General features: G+C 47.3%; 1 protein-coding gene across 2 annotated transcripts in view; it reads left to right on the top strand.

Moving 5' to 3' along the window:
- SEMA4F (ssemaphorin 4F) overlaps nucleotides 1-17,155 on the top strand; it is a 44,389-nt gene extending 27,234 nt beyond the window's left edge. For both annotated transcript variants that reach the window (XM_075556887.1, XM_075556886.1), the window contains 9 exons: nucleotides 4,135-4,254; nucleotides 4,344-4,495; nucleotides 5,104-5,282; nucleotides 5,503-5,650; nucleotides 5,786-6,008; nucleotides 6,110-6,219; nucleotides 6,323-6,483; nucleotides 14,306-14,364; nucleotides 14,601-17,155. In XM_075556887.1, coding sequence (XP_075413002.1) covers nucleotides 4,135-4,254; nucleotides 4,344-4,495; nucleotides 5,104-5,282; nucleotides 5,503-5,650; nucleotides 5,786-6,008; nucleotides 6,110-6,219; nucleotides 6,323-6,483; nucleotides 14,306-14,364; nucleotides 14,601-15,208 — 1,760 coding nt within the window. In that variant the 3' untranslated portion in view covers nucleotides 15,209-17,155. The remainder of the gene's footprint in view (nucleotides 1-4,134; nucleotides 4,255-4,343; nucleotides 4,496-5,103; nucleotides 5,283-5,502; nucleotides 5,651-5,785; nucleotides 6,009-6,109; nucleotides 6,220-6,322; nucleotides 6,484-14,305; nucleotides 14,365-14,600) is intronic.
- The last annotated feature ends 2,617 nt before the right edge of the window (nucleotides 17,156-19,772 follow it).

The following is a 19,772-nucleotide window of genomic DNA, read 5'->3' as shown; positions in this document are numbered from 1 at the left end:
GTACTCAGAGGGAAATTCATAGCAATAAATGCCCAAATTAAAAGAGACAATTCAAAATCATTAACTTAAGCCCAAAACTTGAACAACAACAACAAAAGAGCAAAAAGGACAGAAGTGGTCAGAAACAAGGTTGTCCCTTATGGACACGTTATCTGGAGACTCCATTACTTGGAGAAAGACATTGTAAGGCAGAGGGGCTGTGAAGGAGAGCCAGACCCTTGACAAGACCCAGTGGCTCAAACATGAGATCCGTTGTGAGGATAGTGCAGGACTGGGCAGTGTTTTGTTTTGTTGAACATAGGATCACTGTGATTCAGAACCAACTCAATGACACCTAACAACTGTAGTTTGTTTTTTGTTTTCATTAAACATATCTAGCATCCCAGTCTGAACATTATCTGATTTCCATAGGAGACATTTCCTCTTTTTGTCTTGCTTTGCACGGATCCTTCCATTGACTGCGTGTGTTTTACTGTTTAGTTGTTGCTGTTGGACTGCGGGCATTTGGTTATCGTCATTTTAAACTATTTTTTTTGGTGGGAAATTCTTTTGATTCAGTGCTTTGGTGGTGTAGTGGCTAAGCACCTGGCTGCCATCTGAAAGGCCAGGGCTTACACCATGTACTCTATGGGAGAAAGTGATGCTAGCCCACCTGTGCAGACTCAGCCCCGGGAGCCCCCAGAATGAAGCCAGCAGCTTCATTCTGCTCCACAGGATTGTTGCAAGTCACAATCAATGGGGTAGAGGGATCTTCTCCTTTGAGAACCACTAGAGAGCACTCTTAACCTTAGTTTTGTTTTATTTTCCAGTGCTGCTACAGTTTTTCATGCTGGATCTCTATTCAATGCTGGGACCCAGGGAAGGGAGCCATTTAACTGGTTGCAGGCTGTAAGTGGGGTGGTGTAGGAGGCTTGACTTATCTGACGCAAAGGCAGGTATGTGGGGAGGCTGTCTGTGTCTTTCCCTCACAGGCGTGCCTTCGCAGGCTTGCCTTAAGTGCCACGCTGTGTGCTAGCCATCTTTCCTGGCGAAAGTGTCACTATCTGTCCAAGGATTTTACTTGCCTCTCTACCCTTACAACTCCTCCGAAGTTTAGTGCTTGCCCATCTAAGGCCTCAGTGAGATTCAGCAGTTCCCTCATAGTGTCGCAGGATCCTTCTGCGCCCCACCCCCTTTCCCAGTGTGTGTTTCAAGAATACCCACCACCAATCTATGCTGCCTTTAAATATTGGGCCACCGCTGCCTCAGATTAGCTCTGTTTCCATGTCCTCAGCTTCATCCCGAGCTGGCTGTGATGAGGCACGAAGCACTCGAGGTTAGCAGTTAGGTTCTCCCAGGTTCTATGCTCTCCCTGATCCTCCTTTCTTCCACTTTGGGACCCACCCCACTCCTCAACACCCCAGCTGCAGGCCTGATCTCCGAGAGCCCAAGTTTTCATTCACTGTTCAGTGCATTCGCTATTGGGGGTGAAAATGAAACATCCTGTGATTTTGCCTTCTTTCTCTGCCTCTCAGTATTATCGTTAAAAAAGAAGCAGATTATGTTTTTTCTCAAAAAAAACTCTCTGCAGGTTTATACTTAAAATAAAGAAAGAACAGCAACAAAGCAGTGGACTCATGGTGACTGTTCATGTGAAAATATAAGAGCACTCCTTAGGGGTTTTCAATACCTGGTTTTCCAGAGGGATACCGCCATGTCTTGCTTCCAAGGAACAGCTGAGTAGACTCAAACCTCCAACCTGCTGGTTAGCAGCTGAGCATGTTAATCATTTGCATGCCCCAGGGAGTCCAGTGTCCTTTTGGTTTTGGTGAAAATGTACACAACAGAGCACACACACCCATTAAACGGTTCCTCCATGAGCATTTCAGTGACATGGGCTACATTCTTCATGTTGCAACACTATCCCCATGATCCCTACCCATGTTTTTTCACCAGCATTGACTTAGGTTTACTGTCCTCTAAACTTCTCATCTATGCTGTAACGTGTCTGTTGTCAGTCTCTATCAAGACCTGCTTTAAAGGAGTGCAATGTTGAAGGTGGGCATTTTGATTTTTAACTCATTTAGCTAAACTGCTGTGTAGTTTAAAGATGTCTTCAGTGGATAGTTTCAGTTTAAAGTTTGAAGATTTCCTCAGGGTAGGAGGCCCAGGGTTTCCTCCATCCCCAGAGGGGCCTATAAATATGTATTCTGAAAGAATTTGTAATTCTGTTACACCTTTCCCTCAACTTTTTTTCTGCAACAGTTTCATTGGCATATAACTCACATATCATATAATTCAATAGTTCAATCACATTGAGGAGAGTTGTACAATCATGACCACAATCAGTTTTAGAACATTATCTTTATTCTTGTACTCATCATTATTAGCTCCCTATTTCCCTCCAACTTCCCCTGCTATAACCCCAAGGAACCATTAATCCAGTTATGATCTCTATAGATTTACCTATCCTGGATTTCATATTCCCCCCAACTTTCCCCAACTTTTGATAGATTTGTCCTGAGTCCTTGATCAGAACATGCAGTAATGGCAGCTGAGTACCATCCAGTTCTGGTCTTGGAAAGGGAGCCAGCAGTTTATGGAAGCAGTTTAAGCCTGTAGTCCAGTTCGTGCACTGATTTCTGGGTCATCTTTCTTTGCTGCTCCTGGTGAATGATAATGAATAATTGTCGCTTAGATACTAGGGTGGAAGAGAATCTTTAGGAACAATATTAGGCCAATTGACTGGATAATCCTCAAGAACTCTGTCTGACTCCCCATAAGATAAAGGACACATGCCTAGGCAGATTCATCACAATTGAGTATCCATTTGTTCATCTCTAGCTTCCTTCCTACTCACTTGACCCTTTCCCAGCTCAGCTGCAGCCAAGAGCAGAGCCCGACTCCCCCTGAACACAACTCCCCTATTCATAATTTGCTTGGTTTTCTCCCTGAGTCCTTCTACTGGCAAATCCCTCTTTTTATACCCAGCTCAGATATCATCCACCACCACCACCACCACCCCACCCCCCATACAGATGCGACTTGTTCCTACTCTATGTTCTTATATCCACTACCTGCCATCTGATGACACAGCACCTTGCTGACTAGATGGGAATCCTTGAGGGCAAAGATGTGCTTTGTGCCTGGCACAAAGCCTTGCATGTAGTAGGTGGTGAACAGATGCCTATTTTTCTACAGAGCACCTATGGGACTTAGAATCCCTCCAACATGTTTGCAACCTTCTTTTACTTCCCTAGCCACTTGTGCCTACCAGTCCCTTGGCTCACTCGTGTTAAAACCATGGAACTTCACCTTTATTCCGGAGTGTCTATAATTTCTGTCTTCCCCAAACCTCACCACCTTTAGGATGCCTGAGCCCTTCCATTGTATCCAGAGGGAAAGTTCAATTCTTTGTTGGCCTCTCCTGTCTGTGAGACCACCACCTGGATAGTATTTCTCAAAGTGAGGGATTGAATTCCCTGCATTAGAACAGCTTCTGGTTTCTTGTCTGAAGTGTAGGTTCTTGGGTGACGTTCCCAGATCTACTGAATGAGGGTTGCTGGGTCCAGAACTCAGGAATCTGCATTTAAATCAATTTCCCATGTGATTCTAGAGTATCCTAAAGTTTCAGTAGAATAGCAACTGTATAGCCACTCCTGCTTAGAAAAAGCCCTCATCCCTTCCTACAAGTATCGTTCTGGGAGACCTTCAGTCAGCTGGAAACATCGTGTAGAGCATCCCCCTTCTGGGCTGGTGGTGGGGTTGTTAGGTGCCATTGAGTCAGTTGGATTCATAGTGACCCTATATGCACAGCAAGATGAAGCATTCGGGTGAAGAAGTCCCTAAGTTAAAAAAAAAAAAAGCAGCATGTGTAGCCTTTATGTTTATGCCTCAAGCCAGGTTTCCATGGGAGACATCTTTATTCTTCCTCCACAGCAGCTTACCCTGAAGATTGGGCTCGCTTGCTGTGCAGGTGCACTTTATTCCCTGCTTTTACTTGAAGTGGGGTGGCATCTGTGGTGTGCTCAGCAGTGCCTGGCACTTAGGGCTCCTTGGTAGTCCCCCCACCCTGCTTTAGTGCTCCTCTGCCTTTGACCCCTTTGGCTTTCCCCAGGGACCCTGATGGCATCTCTCTTCCCTCTTGTTCGACAGGAGGCATCCTCTATGTGGCCACTGTGAAAAACTACCTGGGGACGGAGTCGATTATCTCCCGGGCTGAGGGTCGAACTGAGGACTGGATTCGGACAGACACCCTGCCATCCTGGCTCAACGGTGGGGCTGGAGGGAGGGAGGGCCGGAGGGGTGGAGGTCGGGGGCCCCAGGCTGTGTCCATGGGGATCTGAGGCCCCCGGTCTCCCCAGCCCCAGCTTTTGTCGCAGCCGTGGCCTTGAGCCCAGCCGAGTGGGGGGATGAAGATGGAGACGACGAAATCTACTTCTTCTTTACGGAGTCTTCCCGGGCATTTGACTCATACGAGCACATTAAGGTCCCGCGGGTGGCCCGCGTGTGTGCGGTGAGACCCTGATCCCAGCTGTGTGTTGGCTCCTGCTCTCGTTTTCCTGCTGTCTTTTCCTCTCTGGGCCTCTGTCTTTGTTATCTGTGCCCTGGCTGAGGAGCGGGAGGGGCTCTGACTTCTCTGACCCCTGGCACTACCCGTGGGGCATGCTTACCCCCAGGTGGCCTAGTGTGAAGGTTATAGGCAGGGACTGCTCCACCACATCCTGCCTGTGTGGCTGTGGGCAGGCTCTTAGACAGCTACAGACATGCGGACCTCGTCTGGCAAAGGGAGAGACTAATGATACCTGCCCACCCAGGTGGTTCTGAGGACGTCAGGAGGTAACTCGTGGAAAGCAAGCTGCACATACTCCGTAAGAACACAGTGAAATCACGGGCCGTGTTTTGTATCACAGCCCTTTCCCCTCGATATCAACCCCCTGCGTCGCCTTTCCCTCCACAGTTACTCTCTCTGTGTCCCTTTCTGTGCATTTCTGTGTGTCCGCCTCCCTGTCTGTTTGTATCTGTCCAGAAGTCAGGGAAGAAGCAGGTGCTAGCCTCCACACCCCCTCCCGGAGCAGAGCGTCGGCATTCTCAAGCGAAATTCCCATGCACTTGTCACTCCAGGGGGACCTTGGGGGCCGGAAAACCCTCCAGCAGAAGTGGACGACATTTCTGAAGGCTGATCTGCTGTGTCCAGGGCCTGAGCACAGCCGGGCCGCCAGTGTCCTGCAGGACATGGCCATCCTTCGACCTGAGAATGGAGCAAGGACCCCCATCTTTTATGGCATCTTTTCCTCCCAGTGGTGAGGGGGTCATGGTGTAGAGGAGAGGTGCGGGCTGGGAGATATGGGGACTGACCCATTGTCTGTGCTGTCTCTCCAGAGGGAGGCACTCCCTCCTATGGTGGCATGGCTCCTTGTGCCTTTCTGGAGAGCCATCCATTGGACAAGGGATGAGTTGTTCCCCCCACCCTGCCCACCCGTTGCCCCCCAACTATTTGGCTCCAACCTGTGACTCTTCCAGGGAGGGAGCTGCCATCTCTGCTGTCTGCGCCTTCTTACCACAAGACATCCGGACAGCGCTGAATGGTTCCTTCAGAGAACTGAGACATGACTGCAACAGGGGACTGCCTGTCCCGGACAACGATGTGCCCCAGCCCAGACCTGGAGAGGTGAGAGTGTCAGGCCAGCGCCTTAGTCCCAGGCCTGAGATAAAGAGCTGCTGTGAGGGCAACAGCCCATCTAAGCACCTCTAATGCTTCCTGGCCCCTGGGGAGCTTGCTTACCCAGTCCTGTGTTTCCCCTAGTGCATCACCAACAACATGAAGCTCCAACAGTTTGCCTCGTCTCTCGCCCTGCCCGACCGTGTGCTCACCTTCATTCGGGACCACCCGCTCATGGATAGGCCGGTGTTACCAGTGGGTGGCCATCCCCTGCTGGTTACTGCAGATACAGTTTATCTCAGAGTTGTGGTCCACACAGTGACCAGCCTCTCGGGAAAAGACTATGATGTGCTCTACCTGGGGACAGGTGTGTTTAATAGTCGTCTAGTACGTGCTAGCCAGTGCAGACATCATCCTGCCTCGCAGGTGCGGTGAGGTCATTGTGTCCTGTCCCTTTCTTGCTGCTAGAGGATGGACACCTCCACCGAGCGGTGCGGGTTGGAGCCCAGCTCAGCGTCCTCGAGGACCTGGCCTTATTCTCCAAGCCACAGCCCATTGAGAGCATGAAGTTGTACCACGTGAGTTGTAGGTTTGGGTGGGTCTGCCAGGGAGACATATGAGTCCAGACGCTGAGGTCTGGAAGAGCCACTGTATTCCACTTAACCTATTCCCTTTCTCTAGGGATGGCTTCTGGTTGGCTCCCCAAATGAGGTGACGTTAGTAAACACGACCAACTGTGGCCGTCTGCAGAGCTGCTCAGAGTGCATCCTGGCCCAAGACCCCGTCTGTGCCTGGAGCTTCCGACTGGGGGCTTGTGTGCCCCATACCGGGGAGCATGGAGGGTGAGTGTAGCTGCCCCTGACTCTTCTCCATCCATCTATCCATGTCTGTTAACATCCATCATCCTTCTGTTAACAGGCCCTGTGTGCTTTTGCTGTTAAATACTCTACCACTGGGCCATACCTCTTGCCCTCCCATTTGTTAGTGTTTCTGTCACTAGTGTGTCCATCTGCCAGCCCGTAATAACTCATAAATCAGTTGATCGTGTGCCACAGTTTCACCATCTTTGACCCCCTGCTAGGGCTGCTCTTGACCTCTAGCTTACCAACTCTCTTACTCGCTGCCATAGAGTCTATGTTGACTCATAGCGACCCCCTGTGGGTTTCTGAGACTGTAACTCTTCAGGGGAGTAGAAAGCCCGATCTTTCTCCCATGGAGCTGCTGGTGGTTCTGACTAGCCTGTCATTTGGATCGCAGCCCAACGCAGAACCGCTATACCACTAGGGCTCAATTCTAATGGGCATTTTTCAGTTTTAATCTTATAAGAACTTTCAGCTGACCATGACTTCCTTTCTTGAAATACTCTTTCCTCTTGCTTTCTGCTCACCACTGGTCAGTTTGTTGTACTGTGGTGGCTTGCGTGTTGCTGTGATGCTGGAAGTTGTGTCACTGGTCTTTCAAATACCTGCAGGGTCACCCACAGTGACCAGGTTTCAGCAGAGCTTCTAGACCAGCGTTTCTCAACTTGTGAGTCACAACCCTTTTTTGGGGGGTGTCAAACAACCCTTTCACAGGGGTCACCCAATTCATAACAGTAGCAAATTATAGATATGAAGTAGCAATGAAAATAATGTTATGGTTGGGGGTCACCATCACATGAGGAACTGTGTGAAGGGGTTGTGGCATTAGGAAGGTGGGAAACCACTGCTCCAGACAAAGAGCAGACTGTGAAGAAGAACTAGAAGGAAAGGCTGTCCACTTCTAAGGAATTAGCTGCTGAAAATGTTATGGACAGCATCGAAACAGTGCAAGATACTGAAGGCTCAAGGAGTAGAAACAGCGTGATCAGAGAGCGTGCCGGAAGGTGAGACCTTTGGGTCAGAAGACACTCAAACATGATAGAAGAAAAGCTGTTCTCTCCAAGAAGAGTCGATGACCATCATGACATGTATGCAGTAAAGCCTGTGGAGGAAAGTCCTCAATGCCAATGGCACATGACTCAAAAAGAGAAGAAGCAGCTGTAAAAATCTGCAACTTGGAATGTATGAAGTATGGATCTAGGAAAATTGGAAGTCTTCAAAATGAAACGGAATGCAGAAAGATCAATATCCTAGGTGTTAGTGAGCTGAAATGGGCTGTACTGGTCATTTTGAATCAGAAAACCATCTGCTGGGAATGTTATAACCCAGAGGAATGGCATGCATTCATTGTCAAAAAGACACTTCACGATTGGTCTTGAAGGACAGTGCTGCCTGTGGTATGACTTTCTCCATCAGCATTCAAGGAAGCCTAATCAATACAACTATTAGCCAAGTACTAAAGCTAGTATGCAGAAATTGAAGAAGTCTTCCAATATCTTCAGTCTGAAGTTGATCAAATATACCACCAGGATGCATTGATAATTATTGGTGATTGGAATAAACAGGTTGGAAACAAAGAGGAAGGAATAATAATCGAAAGATGTGATCGTGGTGATAGAAACCAAGCTGGAGAGCTCACGATACAACATTGAAAGACCAATGCCTTGTTCATAGCAAGTACCTTTTTTCAAGAACACAAATGGTGACTATACACCTGGACTTCGCCAGATGGAATACACAGAAGTCATATTATAGAAGAGTAGCATTAGCATCACATGCCAGTAAGTTTTGTTGAAGATCGGCCAACAAGTACAATGACGGGAAGCTGCCAGAGGTTCAGGCTGGATTCAGAAGAGGATGCGCAGCAAGGGATATCCTTGCTGATGCCAGAAGGTTCTTGACTGAAAGCAGAGGGCACCAGAAAGATACTCACTTGAGTTTTATTGCCTATGAAAGGATATTCAACCGTGTAGATCCTAACCATCATGTTAAATGGAGAAAAGTTGAACTTGTCAGTGAATTCATCTTGCTTGGATGCACAAGCAATGCTCATGGAAGCATCAGTCAAAAAAGATCCAACGATGCATTGCACTGGGTAAATCTGCTACACAAGACCTCTTTAAAGTGTTGAAAGACAAGGATGTTACTTTGAGAACTAAGGTAGGCCTGGCCCTAGGAATGGTATTTCCAATTGTGTCTTAAGCATGTGAAAGGTGGACACTGAATAAGGAAGACAGCAGAAGAATCGATGCATTTGAATTAGGGTGCTGGCAAAGAATACTGAAAGTACCATGGACTGCCAAAACAACCAACAAATCTGTCTCGGAAGAAGTGCTGCTAGAATAGTCCTTGGCGTCAAGGATGGTGAGACTTTGTCCTACATACTTTGGACGTACTGCAGGAGAGACCAGTCCCTGGAGAAGGGCATCATGCTTGGTAAAGTAGAGGGGCGAAGGAGACGAAGGCCCTCAGCAAGCTGTATTGACCCAGTGGCTGTAACCCAGGGTTCAAACATGAGAACAATTGTGAGGATCGTGCAGGACCCGGTGGTGTTTCCTTCTGTTGCACATAGAGTTGCTGAGTCAGAGCTGACTTGATGGTACCTACCACCAACAACATATATCCAGCATCCGCTTCAACAGTGCTTAACTCTTGGCCAACCTTGTGTTATCCATCATCAAACCCTGCTCCCTTTATATCCAAGCAAATCCCTGATGTCATATTATTCTCATATATTTCAATATGAATCTCACCAAGAATAGGACTCTTTTAAAAAAACCCTTTTATTAGGGGAAATTTCAGAAGTGGAGAGAATAGTACTTTGAGTTTCTTTTGTCGACATAAAGCTATATGTCACTCTCTTCAGCAAAAAGTTCAGCGCTTCCATGAGTCACATGCGTGATGATTACTTCCTAAGATCTGCTGTCTTTCTCAGCTAGTAGAGCTCTCCATTTTTAACCGCCTAAAAGAATCCCCATTTCTCAGCTTTTCCTACAGCGAGATGTTGCCGCGTCTTAGTTTCGTATTGCGGCTGTAGTAAATTACCACTAGCTTGATGGGATAGCACAGATTTATTCCATTGCAGTTACGGAAGCCTAGTCCTACATCAGTTTGGCTGGGTTGAAATCAGGGTTCCAACCGGACTTCAGAGTAGAATTTGTTTCCTTGTCTTCTGGCCCTTCCTTGCATTACTCCATCGCCACGCTTCTGTCTCCATATTTCCTCCCTTTTGCCCTGATCGTCCGTCTTCCTGTGACCACCTCAGGCCCACTCAGATAATCTCTTTATCTTAATCACATCTGCAAAAATCCTTCTTGCCACATAATATTCACAAGTTCTGGGGCTTAATATGTGGACAACGTGGGAGGTTGTTATTCAGCTTCCATACCATGTCATGAGTAGAAGGGTTATATCATAGGTTTGGAGTCATTTTCCTAAAAGAAGGTTACTCATGTCTACCCTTCCCTTTCTCCCTATTCCATCTTATTGCTTAGAACATGGATGTCTGGGCTGGGACTCTTTAGGCTGAGAATGCAAGTTCCATGTAGGGTTGGTGGAGTGGAAAGCTTGGGTGACAGAGAACTGTGGAGTCATCGCAATTAGACGTTAGTAAGGGATGCAAATTAAATCCCTCCTCCCTTAGATGAGGCTGTTTATTTATTTTATTGTAGTCTATTGTTTTTGCATTCAACAATGTATTCACATTTTTTTTCATGACATTGGTTGCAGTCCCTTCCATGTAACAGCACTCTTCCCCCTTCGCCTCTGGCTTCTCTATTTACATTTGACCTTCTTGCCTGCCCCTTCCTAGCATTGCTTTAGGCTGATTGTATGGGTGATGATACTGAGGAGTGCCTTCCTCCTGGAGGCATTGCTCACTTTATTGGCTTGTCTATTGTTTGGCTGGAAGGTGACCCCAGGGTTGGGTTCAGGTATACTCAGTTAACGCGTACCCATCACTCAGTTTTAATAGCCATCAATACCAGCCAATCTTCTTCCCATCAGTACCCTAAATCACTTTCAACTCTTTTGAAGAAATCTCAAATATCACATCTGTAATGCATTAAATTGTGTCCCCCAAAACTATATGTTGTGATTTCTAATCTCCATGCCTGTGGTTACAATTCCATTTGGAAATGAGTTCTCTTTCTTGTGTTAATAAGGTAGGATTAGTAGGGTGTACTTTGAGTTGATCTCTTTGAGTTTTAAAAGAGACGAAAACAAGAAAACTAAGAAACAGATGAGGGAAGAGGTTTGTCCGAGGCTCTTCTTCCAGAGTTGACAGAGAGAAAACCTTCCCCTAGAGCAGCCCACTGAATTCTGTCTTCTAGCCTCTTAAACTGTGAGAAAGTAAATTTCTGTGCGTTAAAGTCATCCACTTGCAGTATTTCTGTTACAGCAACTAAGATAACTAAGGCAACATCATTACTTACTTAAATATTTTGGGACTATTAAAAATATAACCACATTTTCATTACCATTTCAAAAAACTTAATTCTTTGATCTCATCAAATATCTAGTCAGTGTTCTACTTTTCCCTCTTGCATTTAATCTGAAGGAAATAGTTTGTTTCAGTCGGGATCCAAACAGTGTCCATCAGTTAGATTTCGTTGCTATGTGTATTGGGTAACTCTTAATATGCATGCCTTCTCAATGAGGTAATTTTCATTGACTACCATACTTGGAAAGTAATTTTTCAAACAGAACTTGAGATTTCCTGTTTTGAATTCTAGTTAATTAAAAGCCTGCAGATCTGTTAAAAGTAAAAGTATTTGTCTTTAGTAATAAAACAGATCAAGCCACACCAGTTTAAAATAGAGTGAAAGTGTTTAAATTGATAACAGAGTAACCAAAAAGCTTAACCTTGTCTTCTTTCTGATACTCATCTTGAATTACAAACGTAAGCGTGTGCCATCTTTTGCTCAGACGATGGGGATATGTACAGCAGCTCTTGGGTGGCTATTGTGTAAGTAGGCAGTAGTGAATGTGTAGGTAAGCGAGAGCCCTGGTGGTGTAGTGGTTACCCATTGCACTGGGCTCTGATCAGCCTGGTGGACAGTTCAAATCCACCAGCAGCTTTGAAGGAGAAAGATGAGCGCTCTACTCCCACAAACAGTTACAGTCTTGGAAACCCACATGGATTCGGTGGCAGTGAGTTTGGTTTTTCATTGAATGGCAGATTTGGCCAGTTTCCTACTTTGGTTAAGAATAAGGTCCCGCAGGACATTCACCGTGGATCCTGGAGGGGGGTACAAGAGGCACGGAGAATGAGGACAAGACAATATCCTGATCAAGTCCTATTTATTGAGTGGAAAGTTATAGCTTATATAGGCCAGGGAAAGGAAAACAAGCTGCAGGTGTTTCCCTGAGAACAATAGTGGGGGAAACAAAATGCAGATGTTTCCCTGAGAACAATGGTGGGGGAATCAGGATGCAGATGTATATATATAATCATTACACACATGTTTACCCAAGGTTGGAGCAGAGTTCATACCGGGAATAGTGACCGCAGAACAGAATCATGCAGACAGATAGAGACTTCCTTATCTATGTCTGGCAAGATAAGTATGTCAAACACAGCTGGCGCAGGCTAATGAATTCCAAGTAATGACCGGGCCTCACGGCTCCAGGAAAGTCCTAATAAATTCCAAGTAATGGCCGGGCTTCATGGCTCCGGACATGACCAGACGTCCCGGTTTTGGCGGGACAGTCCCGAACAATTTGTGCCATGTCCCACTGCGTTTTTTGAAAAGTCCTGATTTTTGGAAAGAATGCACGACAAGCTAGGGAACGGCGGGAGAACGGGAAGGGTATATACATAATACATAACGCCATTCAAATAGCTGCTGATTTGTTGCCCATAGATGTGGAAAAATTGTTATTAAAATATATTCTTATTTCTATATATACACTGTGCGCGTTGAAATGCTTAAAGAATTTTGTGAAACTGCGGCAGTCGAATATCAGAAAATACTTGGATACAGTAAAACACGCTGGTTAGCTCTTTTGCCAGTGTCGAAAGAATTTTGAAAATATGCGATCCTTGGAAATCTTACTTTCTATCACAGGATAAATGTCCTAGAATTTTAGAAGAGTTTTTGAAAAAGAATCTTCAAAAATTTGGCTAGAGTTGTACACAATCAAGCAGATCTTTTTCAAAATGCTATAAAACTTATTGAAGGTGACAAAATTTCGGTAATCGAAGTAGCAATTGAAGTTAATAATTTAAAATTTCAGTGTCAAGAGCGGTTAGAAAATAATTTTCTTCCACTAACTATCCATAATAGTATAAGCCAGCTAGAAGAACAACGTGCAAAATCGTGCAGATATCATGAATCATGTTAAAAAGTTCTATAGTAACTGCATAGATTATTTAGAAGAGTAGACGGTACATTACAATGATATTGAACATTTTCATTGGGTTACATTAAAACAAGAATTTAATTGGAATGATGTGCAAAAATCATTCGATCATATTACTCAAAATTCCCCATATAGTAATGTTTCTAAAAAGGATCTTTTTAATGAGGTATCAGTATCAAAAATATATATTGATAAGGAAAAGGTTAAATCTTGGGCACCAGCAAAATCACAATAGAGAACAAATAGAAATATTTCATCATTTTGAAACAAACCGTGTCCCATAAAATAATGCACTAAAAATTGTGGAATACGCGCTGTCCTTACCAGGAACTAATGCTGCGACTAAACACATTTTTTCTATGGAAAATAAAATGTGAACATCAGAAAAATCACAATTAAGTGTTGAGACTTTTGAAAGCCATTTTATGTGTGGAAATATAACAAATTCTTGTGAAAAATTTCAGGACCTTTTAAATGACAGCAATCTACTAAAAAATTCACTCAAATGAGAAATATGCCAAAGAATAAAATAATACTATGCATAATTTTAATGTATTATATTTGTAAATTGTACTTATGTTGAAAATTTTAAAATATTACAGTACTATTTTTGTGTTCTATGAAAATTTTTGTTGCTCCCTATAGACCAAATTTTTAATCAAGAACACCCCCCACACCCCACACCCCTGGCAATGGTGTCCCGCTTTACCAGTGTTAAAATCTGGTCACCTTACAGAACTCTGACCTAGTCTTTGAGTTTCTCTTTGGAGAACTCTTAAACACTGGACAACAACAAGTGCTTTATTGTTGCCTTTACTATTTTAATATCTACTAAAATAAACATTTCATCAGGTTAGGGCATTCAGTGTTTTGAAACTTCCTGAGTCCTCTTAAGCTATATGTGTGTGTGCCGATGGTACTTCTGTGTACTCCACCCTACACACTCAAGTCATACAAAGGAGAAAAATGTACTTACACTTTAAAGTTCTCATAGCGACCTGTGGTCTTGTCATATTCCCTAAATTTAGCTAGACTTGTCTATCAGTAGACTTTCATTCATCCTCAAGCTCCGCTCCTGTTGAAGGAGTTCACCCTCCAGCTATGTCTATTTTTGGTCCAGGCTTTCACGTGTTCAGACTGAACTTCATTCACAAATCACTGCAGAGGCATCCGAAGGTTCCCCCTACCTCTGAGAGTGGTGCCACGGGGTCCCTGCCTGGGTTGCTCTCTCTGCAGATGTAACCCACCTGAATTCTTGAAGAATGAGGATCGTGTTATATTTGAGGCCAGGATCGATCGTCTGCATTGACGTTTGCCTGTCTCATCTCCGCATCTCGGTGGAGTGATTTAAGAGATTGTGGGTGTCGCGAGTACATGCTCAGCCACACTGAGGGAGGGAGGGGAACTACTGCCCGGGACTTACTAAGGGTTCTCTTTATAGGCTGGTGCAGGGCATGGAGTCCGTGGACGTCTCTGCCTTGTGTCCCAAGGAGCCTGGAGGTCTGTATGGTTTAGGGAACTGTGGGCGGCATGGGTGAAAAGGCCCCACTTACTTTAAAACGTAGATCCTGGGAGGCATGGCAGTGGATGGCTCGGGGCCTTACCCTCCTTGGGAGTCCTCTTTCTGGCTTCCTCCTCCTGGCCCCTTCACATATCCAACGTCATCCCACATTTCTCCTCAACTCCCCCCAGGCTGCACCCTCACCGCCTTTTGTGTTTTTGTTGTGTCCCCACAGAACACCCAGTCGTGTTTGAAGTTCCCGTGGCGACAGCTGCGCATGTGGTCTTGCCCTGCTCCCCAAGCTCAGCCTGGGCATCCTGTGTGTGGCACCAGCCTGGTGGGGTGACTGCTCTCACCCCGAGGCGAGACGGGCTGGAGGTGGTGGTGTCCCCAGGGGCCATGGGTGCCTATGCCTGTGAATGTCAGGAGGGTGGGGCAGCACGCATAGTGGCCGCTTACAGCTTGGTCTGGGGCAGCCGGGGCCCTACCAGCCAGGCCCATACGGTGGGGGTGGGGCTTGTTGGCTTCTTGCTGGGGGTTCTTGCAGCATCCCTGACGCTCCTCCTGATTGGTCGGCGGCAGCAGCGACGGCGGCAGAGGGAGCTCCTGGCACGAGACAAAGTGGGTTTGGACCTGGGAGCCCCACAATCCGGGACCACAAGCTACAGCCAGGACCCTCCCTCCCCGTCTCCTGAGGATGAGCGGCTGCCTTTGGCCCTGGCCAAGAGGGGCAGTGGCTTCGGGGGCTTTCCTCCACCCTTCCTGCTGGATCCCTGCCCAAGCCCAGCCCACATCCGGCTCACGGGCGCGCCGCTTGCGACGTGCGATGAGACATCCATCTAGAGCTGGACAGGTGACCGCTGTGGTCACGGCAGTGGAGATGTGGGGGTCACAGGCCTGGACGACCATCAGGGTCTTTGAGGGGCTTATTTAGGGGGGGGCGGCTGAGTGATCACTTGGACTTCAGTATGTGCCCTTGCTGGGCCTGGAAGGGCTAATCCGCTAATGTCCCATCCAGCAGAGGCCGTGGTTCCTCTGGGAGCCCAGAGCTGCTGCTCTGCAGGTCGTTGGGACTCCCCCCACTCTGCTGCTGGGCCATCTGTGCCCCCTCAACCCCGGCCCCTAAGTGTCGGGAAACTTTAGCTTCGGTTTCTGGTTGGACCCTCCCCAGAAGGTCCTGGAGCCACCGACGTGGTTGGGGCTGCGGGGCACTGAATTATTCTGTGGGTTTGCCACTTCTCCCAGGTTATCTGGCTCTCTGTGGGGAGTGCATGGTCCCCAGTCGCAATGTGGAATCTGCCCTGAGGTCTTCCCCAGCCCAGTCCTCCTTCCATGGAGGAGCATATATATGTAAATACCTGGGTGTTCACAGGGGGCCTGGTCATGGGTGCATGAATGACTGGGTCAGTGCTTCGGTGTATTTATGGGGACCATATGGGAGAAGGGCACAGTGGGGGCATTGTCTGCAGAACTTTCCACCCTGTGATCTTGTAGCCAGCAAGGGAATGGCTTTCCCTTTTCAAAGGAAACAAATCACTGCCCAGATGACCCCCACAGCCGCTCTCCAAATTTCACAGTGAAACCTTTGAAGTGCCCTTCTGATGGGAAGGGCAGTGGTACCCGTGACTCCGCTTTCTCTTTGATTTTTGCCTCCTGGCTGCCACCACTGCCATGCCACACTGCTTTCCCTCTGGCTAATGTTAGGCTGAACCCCCTGCCTCGGCTCCCATTAAAAACACACTTCACGTCATTCTAAATTGAAATGGAAGCAGAAGGGAAACCGACCCAGGAGCCGTGGGCAGCACCGGGGTGGGTTTATAGCAGTAACTTTACTCAGGGTAACACCCTTTCCCTCAAGCAGGGATTCTCCATGCGGGGTCCACAGACTCCCTGAAATTGTATGCAAAGCATTTGTACTTGTGTGTCTGTATTTTTCTTTTGGGGGACAGGGTGGTGGTGGTGGAGGTTTCAGGGCTCTCATCAGATCCCCCAGGCTCTAGCAAAGACAAAGGACTCCTGGCCCCTGGGGTCAGTGCTTTGGCCAAGCTGAGATGGAACCACTCTGTGGCAGCTTTTCCCGGCCCGCTGCCCCTGCCCCGTGGCTGGCACTTGGACTTAGAGCCACTAGACAACTTCTTCCCTCCAAACCTGCGAGCCGGGCTCTATGCATATTTGAAGATATTGTCCCTGGGTGCCACAAGCAGTTAAGCACTTGTCTAATAGCTGAAAGGTTGCTGGTTCGAACCCACCCAGAGGTGCCTTGGCAAAGAGGCCTGGAGATCTGTTTCTGGGAGGTTCCGTCCTTGAAAGCCTTATGGGGCAGTTCTACTCTGTGCACATAGGGCCACCAGGAGTCCCACTTAACTCCTCGACGACAAGCGACAGTAGCACCTCTCACCACACGGAAAGACCTCTTGTTGCTTCACGACTCCTACATGCTCCAAGCTTCTGCTCTGTTTCCGTCTTGGCCTGCAGACGTGCCTCGTCCATCCCTGGTGAGAGACCCCACTGGGCTCCAGTGGAAAAACCAGCCCTTCCCAGTGGAAGTTTTCAGCTCCACATGTCCTTCCAGCAGCCTGTGAACTACTCAAAAGAGTCCCCTTGGGTTCGGAATGCTCAGTGGTTTTGCCATTAGTACGCGTGTGATCTTGGGCAGGTAATCTAACCGAAGGACATCAGTTTACTTAACTGTTACACGGGGATACTAATACCTACCTCAGGGTTGCTACAAGGATTATATGAAGACATGTAAACAATAAATTACTATCTATACCAACAGAGACTGTTACTGTAAAGACTGGCCTACGATGCTGTATTCATCTAGCTTACCATAACACATGCCACCACTTCAAACCCTAGTCTGTGCAAGGAGGGTATTACCATACGCAGACTCTTAGCTGCCAGTATCTAGGTTTTGGGAGGCAGTATTATTTATACTCCTCCGTTGTATTGGCCTTAGTGACCTGATGGTACGGATATCTAGGAACAGACAAAGACCTCTGTGCTTTCAGTCGTCTTCATGCCACCCTACTGTTGGGGATTTAGGGGTTAGCTTCCCGTTAGAGGAGAAGGCAGATGAGGGAGACGTCAGAGGGGGACGGGGCCTCCGGGGAGGGAGGGAGGAGAAGAGCTCTTCAACTGAGGTGGAGGGGAGTGTACCACAGTGGACCCGGGACCTTTGTCCATGAATAGTGGCTCTGGTTGGAGGTGAGGAGACCAGGAATGTAGAAAAAAACAAGAAGGATGGAAATAGGAATAAAAAGAAGAGAGCCATAGCTTAGTGGTTGGAATTTCAAGCCCCAAGAGGAAGAGATGGGATGGGCCTTGAAACCAACTCCCAAAGAAATCGGGCGGACAACTGATGCATTCTCTGGGGGCAGTGGTGACCTGGGAAGGGAGAGGAGCCATGGCAAGCCAGCTGGAGAAGGGGGCAGGGTTGGGAAACCCAGGGTCCTCCCTCTCACTCTCCATCACTCCCCACCCGTCCCCAACTCTGCAAGGAATTGTGGAATGTGGGAATGCGGTAACACAGCTCCTACCTGCTTGCAGCACATTTTGTCAGTCATAAGGGGGCGAGGTGTGGGGTTTCATGTTTGCATTTACCCCCAGACTCCAAGGATTGTGCATCCTTTGGCCTTCACACACATCTCTCTTTGTTTTTGGTTTTAGTCGCTGGATCCTCACTCAGGTTCTCAGCCTTTGGGTTGTCAGCCCTCACCTGTGGACTGCTCCCAGGGCTACTACTGAAGAAGTAGAGCTAGAAATGAACACCCCAAGTGGCAGGGACCAGAGCTGTCCGCAGGCACAATTTGTGTAACAAGCAGGTAGTAGGTGTGGTTCCAGAGCAAGTCCCTTTGGGTTGATGTACAACATTAAGTTCTGGCCAAGGGGCAGGAACGAGTGACAGAGAATCATCCTTCTCCCTGGAGGTTTGGGGAGGCAGAGGTAGTTGGAAGGGCTAAGGTCAAGGGGTCAAGTTCAGAGAGTTCTTCTAAGCCCTGTGAAGACATAAGTTAAACCACAAGCTTTTCCCCAATGGTTTCCAGCTCTTGCCATACTGGGCATGGCCTTTGGGGCTACAGATGAGCCCTAACAGCCTCAGCTGGAGACAGTGCTCTTTATGTATGCTTAAATTGGCACCTGTCTTATGGGTTAAGGAACTTGGCAGTGTTAAACCACCTGTTTTTTTACATTAAAAAAAGCCAATAATGGTGTCAGGAATTGAGTTGTGTTCCCCCCACAGTCTGTGTCGCAGTCCAAGTGGGTTGGCAGTCCTGTGAAGAGGTAAGTGGTCCCCGTGAGGTGAGGTGGTCTGATGTGACTGAGCAGCCAATTGCAAGAGGATTATGGTAGAATGCAGAACTTTGCTCAGATGACAGCCTTGATCCGATGTGAGGGGAGTTTCTCTGATGTGGGGCCTGCATCACTTTTTATCTTACAAGAGATAAAAGGAGAGAGAAGCAAACAGAAAAAGAGGGGAAGAGGGACCTGCATACTACCCACAATAAAAGGACCAGGAGCTAAGCATGTCCTTTAGATACAGGGTCCCTGCACGGAGAATCTCCCAGACCCAGAGGAAGAGGGATGCCCAAGCACATGGCCATCTCCAAGGACACGGGCTGCAGGTGATGGAAGAAGATGCACGAGGCCCTTCCTCCAGCGCCGACAGAGAAAGCCTTCCCCTGCTGCAGTGTTCTGAATGTAGACTTGTAACTGCCTGATGTGACAGAACACATCTTTTGTTTGTTAAAGCTACACCCTGTGGTATTTCTGTTCTAGCAGCGTTATGTCACTCAGGCAGACAGTTTGTAAAGTCTGCTGCTGAAGTTGGTTGTGGACTCAACAAATGGACCCATCAGGCCTGTGGGCCGGCTCGGCATCACAGGATGGCTGTCTAAATGACTGCTTCTTGGTCTTGTTTCCGAGTCCCTCCCCTTTGCCTACTGATAGGGTTTTTTTTTTGGTTAGACCATGGAGTCTGCTCTAAATAACAGTTGACCCTTTGGACATCAGAATGAAACACTGCCCTATCCCAAGCCATTCTCACGGTTGTTAGATTTGAGCCCATTGTTGTAGCCACTGTGTCAGTTCATCTCATTAAACCTAACCACGCCACAAACCCTAACCTTTACACTGTAGCCCAATTCCTACACTTATACCAATCCTAACCCTAATTCTTACTCTAACCTGAATCCTAACACTAACTCTGACCCTAACCCTAATGCCAATCCCTACACTTCCCACAACCCTAATCCAAGCCCTAACCCTAATCCTAACCATAACCTAACCCTAATCTTTAACCTAGTCTGACCGCTACAATGACCACAACCATAATCCCGGCCAAACCCTAACCCTAACTCTTATCCTAGCCCATCCCTACTTACCCCTAACCTGAACCCTGACCTTA

Source organism: Tenrec ecaudatus, chromosome 8 (assembly GCF_050624435.1).
Source record: "Tenrec ecaudatus isolate mTenEca1 chromosome 8, mTenEca1.hap1, whole genome shotgun sequence".
Lineage (NCBI taxonomy): Eukaryota > Metazoa > Chordata > Mammalia > Afrosoricida > Tenrecidae > Tenrec > Tenrec ecaudatus.
This window is presented reverse-complemented; position numbering and strand designations above follow the sequence as displayed.